The following is a 7,210-nucleotide window of genomic DNA, read 5'->3' as shown; positions in this document are numbered from 1 at the left end:
GTTTCTGTCTTCTGCTACGTTTCTTTCCCTGTAGTCAGTTTCTGTCTTCTGCTACGTTTCTTTCCCTGTAGTCAGTTTCTGTCTTCTGCTACGTTTCTTTCCCTGTAGTCAGTTTCTGTCTGCTGCTACGTTTCTTTCCCTCTGATCAGTTTCTGTCTGCTACTTCTTTTTTTTCCCTCTGATGTTTCTATCTGTCACCTGCCTTACTTTTCCCCAGACACTAAATGACCATAATTGCATCTATATGCCTCTCTTTACTCAAAGAAAGAAAAAAGCAAAAGCTTCTGTCTGTCTGTTTGTCTTGCTTACTCCCAGCATTGAATAATTGTCAAAGTGTCAATGTGCTTCTCTTTACTCAAAGAAACAAAAACGCAAAGATTCTTTCTGCCTGTCTTGCTTATTGCCGCTACACTGAATGACTGTCTGTCTGTCTTGCTTATTCAATATTCCCGCTACACTGAATGACTGTCTGTCTGTCTTGCTTATTCAATATTCCCGCTACACTGAATGACTGTCTGTCTGTCTTGCTTATTCAATATTCCCGCTACACTGAATGACTGTCTGTCTGTCTTGCTTATTCAATATTCCCGCTACACTGAATGACTGTCTGTCTGTCTTGCTTATTCAATATTCCCGCTACACTGAATGACTGTCTGTCTGTCTTGCTTATTCAATATTCCCGCTACACTGAATGACTGTCTGTCTGTCTTGCTTATTCAATATTCCCGCTACACTGAATGACTGTCTGTCTGTCTTGCTTATTCAATATTCCCGCTACACTGAATGACTGTCTGTCTGTCTTGCTTATTCAATATTCCCGCTACACTGAATGACTGTCTGTCTGTCTTGCTTATTCAATATTCCCGCTACACTGAATGACTGTCTGTCTGTCTTGCTTATTCAATATTCCCGCTACACTGAATGACCGTCAAAGTGTCCATGTGCTTCTCTTCACTCAACCATAAACAAAAAGTTCTTTATTTGTTGTCAGTGGTATAGGGGCAGGCTCTGGCCTCCATCAACATAATCTAGATGATTTAGGAGGCAGGCTTCCAATGTTGCCTGTCAGGGACAACCTGGGCTTTGAGGGATACAACATCCCAGCAGAAAGACCGAGAAACTCGAGAAAACTTCTCCCCACTCCGGCATCAAACTTGGGTTACCTGTGTGCGACAGCAGAATGCCTAACTGCTACAACACAGATGCCGATAAGGATGGCAAACGATGATCCAGCAAGCCGCAGATCATATGGATGGTATTTTTACCACACACTTCTAAAATGTAGCAAGCAAAAAATGTCGAAAACCTCCACCATTTTTATCAATGCACTGGGATGAAGGCCACGTGCTCAAAGGCTCCCGAACTGACATGAACAAGAAGCAGGCACATTGAAATCTTTGAAATAAGATCATAACAGCGATAGTTAATGTTTTGTGCCTCTATTGACACAGCTTTTCATAATTTTGGGAAGTTTTCTCAACATAGTTAAATTTCGGCCACCCTTCCCTCCTTTCTTCCCCTTCTCCATCTCAACACTTCTCCCCCTACAGGAACCCATTCATCTTTCAAAATTTTGAAATTTTTTTTTTTTAATTGTAATTTCTTAATCTATGGTATTGGCAGCATTATATATGCTCCATAGACATTTCGTTGAAGTTCAAATTCTAAATGTTACAAAAAGCAATAAAAATATATAGTGGGGGTACAATTGTTATAAAGAATGAAACAGTTTTTTCTCTCTCTCGAAAAATTTTGCCGTCTGAGCTTAGGACAGTTGACCAGCTCGCTAAACAATATATACCTCCAGTTGGCATGGTGACCACTTTCTCCGTCTTCTTGCCCTGTCCAACGGTCACAGCAAACACCTGGAGACACAAAGAGACAGGTTCTAGAAACTGTGCGGACACAATTTACAGAAAACACACACACACAACTCCTTGCTTGGGATTGTCAAAGTTAAAAGCACACTGACACAATAACTGTCATACAACAAACAACACAAAGCGCATTGATGTCCAACACAATCTGAGGCTAAAACAGCACCTGGACATGGATGGCTGGTGCCTCTATAAATAAATCATTGATGGTCTGGTCTGGTCTGGTCCACACACACAAACACACACACACCTAAACACACACAAAAATACACACACACACACGCACACACACAAACCTACATGTGACACATAGCCACACACACATCCTGCCTCACTATTCATACCCACACAAATAACCAAACACACCCAACACTCCCCAGTACAAAGCCACAGAACTTCACAGTAAGAAGCCAGACTCCAAAGTCTCACCTGGAAAGTGTACTCGTAGCCCGCCTTGAGCTTGTCAAAAGTAACAGAGGTGGCTGTTGTACCCAGGCTCATGGTGTTCGAATCCAGTGGCTGTAACACAGGAGAGGGGAATGAGTTTTTTTAGTAAGAGTTTTACAGCACTTGCAACACAATAAGGTCATATAAGTGCTGAAAATTAGAGGTGTTACAAGAGAGTAACAAACACACAAAAAAGAGGGGAGATAATGACAATGGACATTTGATAAGAAAGAAGGAGCAAACCACACCAGAGCACCCGCCAACCATATACAAAATGTGTTTGTTTGAGGAAAGAGAAGCACACAGACACAGGAGAGTCTGGTTTAGTTTTAGTAAGAGTTTTACAGCACTTGCAATACAAAGAGATCATACATATAAGTGCCGAGGATAGAGGTACCACTGGAGAGTAACATACAAAGAAAAGGAGGAGGAGAGACAAGAATGATAGACGCTTGATAGGAAAGGAGCAAACCACACCAGAGCACCTGCCAACCACCCACAGGGGAAAGTCTGTCTGAGTAAGGAGAAGCCCATTGACCCACTAGAGGGGAACGTGAAAATAATAAACGAACGCACACAGGGGACATAACATCACATTTATTTTGTACTATCATATACCGACCCCATTTCTCCCTTTTCGAAGTGAATCATTTTGAAAGTACTGAGCTCCAGTCATAAAAAAGGGATTATGTACAAAATGAAACTGAACTCCTCCAGAACACAGGCAATGATCGTAATAATTTTGGGCTCAAAGGGAAGATTTTTTAACAGGCTTGATAGTTGGGACAAAAATTGTTAAGTCTGAGAAATTGAGGTTAGTACAAGATTTTTTAGTTTTAGTAAGCGTTTTACGGCACTTGCAACACAATAAGGTCATATAAGTGCCAAAGATTAGAGGTGTTACAAGAGAGTAACAAACACAAAAAAGAAGGAGGGGAGATAAAGACGACAGATGTTTGATAGGAAAGAAGAAGCAAACAACATCAGAGCACCCGCCAATTACCCACTTAGTACAAGATTGCATTCGGCTTGTGAACAATCACCACACAGTTGTCTTATTCTGATGGTAAAGTTTGAATGTCTCTTAACAGAAGTCTGATCTTGGTGTGCACAAGGCAAGACCAATATATCTACTCATTCTCACAAGGGCCTGGAGTCCATTACTCAATTAATCCACTCAAACCGGGATACGCATCCATGCGTCGATACCCTTTTTTGAAGGAATACGAACCGATGACTATCTGGTCATAATTGCTATCACCAAAACATGATCATGGGACCTACGAAGTTGGTTTGATCCTCATAGGGTACCTCATTGGTCATAACATCAGCTGACAACAAACACGAACACACACTGACAAAACAACTGTCGTGACAACAGCAACAACAACAATGGTCAACAAACATGACTCACAGCGGAGGCCACGTCGGGCTCCCGGCCCCTGTACGAGACCACGTAGTCTGTGAGCACGCCGTTCATCACCAGGGGGCGCTCCCACGACACGTCCACCGTGTTGAGGCCACGGCTGACCGCAGCCAGAGACTGGACGGCCGACGGAGCTGGGGACAGTTAGTTTTAGTTAGGTTTTACGACGCTTGCAACTGCTTAAGGTCATATGAGCGCCAAGGGGTGGATGTCAACAGAGAAGTCCATACAGGGAATCAGGCTTACTCTGCTCACCTCTCTAGCTTCAACAGCACAAAGTCTGCTTCAACTATCAAGGCACCCCGGAAATAGTGGGTCACAAGAGAGTGACAAACATACAAAAGAAGTAGAGGGAAAATGACGATAGTAAGGATGAGGACAGAAAGGCTGGGGACTGACGCACGGAAGGCATATGTGAGGAAAGTGAAGAGCCTCGACACATCAGCTGTCATTGGGTGCAGGGAAGGTTTAGTTTCAGTAAGAGTTTTACGGCACTTACAAACACAATAAGGTCATATAAGTGCCGAAGATCAGAGGTGTTACAAGAGAGTAACAAACATAAACAGAAGGAGGAGAGATCAGGACGACAGATGTTTGATAGGAAAGAAAGAGCAAACCACACCAGAGCACCCGCCAACCACCCACGGTCAATGGACAGATAAACAGGAAGGAAAGAAGGACCTACCAAAGGCACCCTCCAACCACCCGCAGAAACACAGATGTACATCATTTTCAGCACACAATTTTTGACAATACACAAAGAATAGGATATTATTGATCTCCACGAGAGAAATTCACTGCTGCATGGTAAATGCATGCACGTATATATGACCTTGTCAACACACATACACCCTTCCACTCTCTCTCAATCTCTCACTCTCTCCCCTCCCTCTCTCTCCCTGTCCTTCACACACACACACACACACACATACACATCACTTACGAGCCTGCTTCGTTTGCTGCTGATAGACCTCTGTAACATTTTTCCTCCTGCCCCCCAGCTCCTCTCTCTCTCTCCCCTCCCCCCCTCTCTCTCTCTCTCTCTCCTTCACACACACACACACCCACACATCACTTACGAGCCTGCTCCATCTGCTGCTAATAGACTTCTGTAACATTTTTCCTCCTGCCCCCAGCTTCTCTCTCTCTCTCTCTGTCTCTCTCTCTCTGTCTCTCTCTGTCTGTCTCTCTGTGTCTCTCTATCTCTCGCCTTCCCCTTCACACACAGATACACATCACTTACGAGCCTGCTCCGTTTGCTGCTGATAGACTTCTGTAACATTTTTCCTCCTCCTCCTCCTCTCTCTCTCTCCCCCTCTCTCCCTCACACGCACACACACACACACACACACACACATCACTTACGAGCCTGCTCCGTCTGCTGCTGATAGACTTCTGTGACATTCTTCCTCCTTCCCTCCAGCTCCTGTGCTAAGGTCACCACCTCGAAGCTGTAGTCTTTGTACGGGCTCAGGTTGTCAAAACTGACCGTGGGCTGGCCCGCCGGGGGTTCTTGCTGACCACAAGAGCTGGCTCCCGGCCGGACCGGCATACACGTGACCCGGTGACCCCAAGCTTGACCTTGCTGGGGCCCAAAGGTCAGGGTTATCTTTGTGGCGGTTGCCGACAAGGTCACCGGTACAGGGTTGGGATCTGAAAGAAGCAAAAATCTTCTCTTTAATTTCCCTGAAGTAACGAAAAAGGTTGTAGGAAAGTCTACAAAAATGTTCAGTTTCTTAGAACTGGGATGCCAAACGATTTTTGAAAAAGAACCTGAAGATGAGCAGGGCAACACATCTCACCTAAAATGAACCTTGTAAATAAAAAAAAAAAAGAGAAAACAAAAACATCCCTCTGACCTCTCCCCTTTCCTTTGTAAGTGTATGGGGCCTTTGTTGCATCAACTCCAATAATATTATTTCTCTCTTGAGAAAAAGGACCTTATGTCAGTGGCATTCTTCTTCAGGGATACCAAATGATTTTTTGAAAAAACAAAACACCCGCAAAAAACAGAAAAACCTGAGATTTGGCATCCCTGTTAGAAGTACAGTCACACCTATCCATAATGCTCACTCAAGGTCACAGAGAAAAGTGACAGTTATAGACAGGCGACCACTATGAACAGGGTCTGAGTTATGGTCACTTACTAGACTAGACAAAGTCAACAGACACGCCCCCCCTCCCCCTCCCCCCCCCCACAATTTCCCTGTCACAAGTACCAGTGAAAATACAGTGTATCCTCTCTATAACGACATCGTCAGGACCAGAAAAAAATGTCGTTATAGAGAGTTGTCGTTATAGAGAGGCAACCTAAAGTTACTAATGATATATAAGGAAAAAATCGGGATCTGGGCACCATGTCGCTATACAGAGGTTGTCGTTATATCGAAGGTCTTTAAAGAGAGGCTGCACTGTATAATTATTATTATAATTATTATTATCATAAAGCATTCACAACACAGTCTCTCTACCCTTAACACTTTGCCATCACAAGGCTCATAAAATAAACGCTTGCCATCAAAGACAAAGGCATTTTGGGGAAAATCCAAAGAAACTGGGTGGTAAATATTGCCGATCGGCGAGATGTGACGGCAAAGTGTTAATGAGTTCCAGCAAACCCTAATCATTATTATAATTATCATTATGAAAAAGCACACGCATCGCATCCCCCCTTACCTGTGATTAGTTCCAGCGAGATAGCATCGCTGGTCTCCGCCCCACTGCGCGTCACCGCCTCAAGCGTGTAGCGTGTACCTCCCTCCAGCGCGGAGAACTCCACAGTGCGCTGCGGCGCTGCCTTGCTGCGACTGACCGCATCCACTTCCTGTCCCGACTCGTCCGTCAGCGTGAACAGGAAGTCGGAAAACACGTCGTCTGGCTTGACCGTGTACTGGATGGTGAGAGACGAGTTGGTGGAGGAGAGCTCCTCTAGGAAACTGTGGATCACAGGCTCTGGGGAGGGGAGGGGAGGGGGGGTGTGAATATAGTTTTCGTGAGAGTTTTACAGCACTTGTTTTTTTTAGTTTTAGTAAGAGTTTTATGTCGCTTGCTACACAATAAGGTCATAAAAGTGCTGAAGATTAGAGGTGTTACAAGAGAGTAACAAACACAAAAAAGAAGGAGGAGAGATAAGGACGATAGAGGTTTGATAGGAAAGAAGGGGCGTCCAGGAAGGAAGAGAGATAAGGAAGGTAGATGTACGACAGGTGAGAAGAAGCAAATTACAACAGATCATCCAGCCACCACCAACCACCCACCCACACAACAAAACACAGACAGAAGAACCTACTGGCAGTAACGCCGATGCTCACAGACGTCGACTTGTAGACGTCAGCCACCAAGCTGGTGAGCGTGACCGTGTAGTTTTGACCGGCGGTCAGCCCCCGCAGCTCCAGCGCGTACTCTGTCTGGTCCTCGGTAGCGTCCACCTGCTGGGATCGGCTGAAGGTCCCCGCCGCGT

At 44.8% G+C, this 7,210-nt stretch overlaps 1 protein-coding gene across 1 annotated transcript in view; it reads right to left on the bottom strand.

The window, feature by feature from the left end:
- LOC101858502 (tyrosine-protein phosphatase 10D) overlaps nt 1-7,210 on the bottom strand; it is a gene marked incomplete at its 5' end in the record, with an annotated part of 67,490 nt that overhangs the window by 29,478 nt on the left and 30,802 nt on the right. The window contains 6 exon segments of the mRNA XM_035970384.1: nt 1,802-1,865; nt 2,307-2,396; nt 3,739-3,884; nt 5,116-5,403; nt 6,427-6,702; nt 7,040-7,210. Of these exon segments, the coding sequence (XP_035826277.1) occupies nt 1,802-1,865; nt 2,307-2,396; nt 3,739-3,884; nt 5,116-5,403; nt 6,427-6,702; nt 7,040-7,210 (1,035 nt within the window).

This window comes from Aplysia californica, unplaced genomic scaffold, assembly GCF_000002075.1.
Source record: "Aplysia californica isolate F4 #8 unplaced genomic scaffold, AplCal3.0 scaffold00261, whole genome shotgun sequence".
Taxonomy (NCBI): Eukaryota; Metazoa; Mollusca; class Gastropoda; order Aplysiida; family Aplysiidae; genus Aplysia; species Aplysia californica.
Note: the sequence above shows the minus strand (reverse complement) of the source record. Positions and strands in the feature narration are given on the sequence as shown.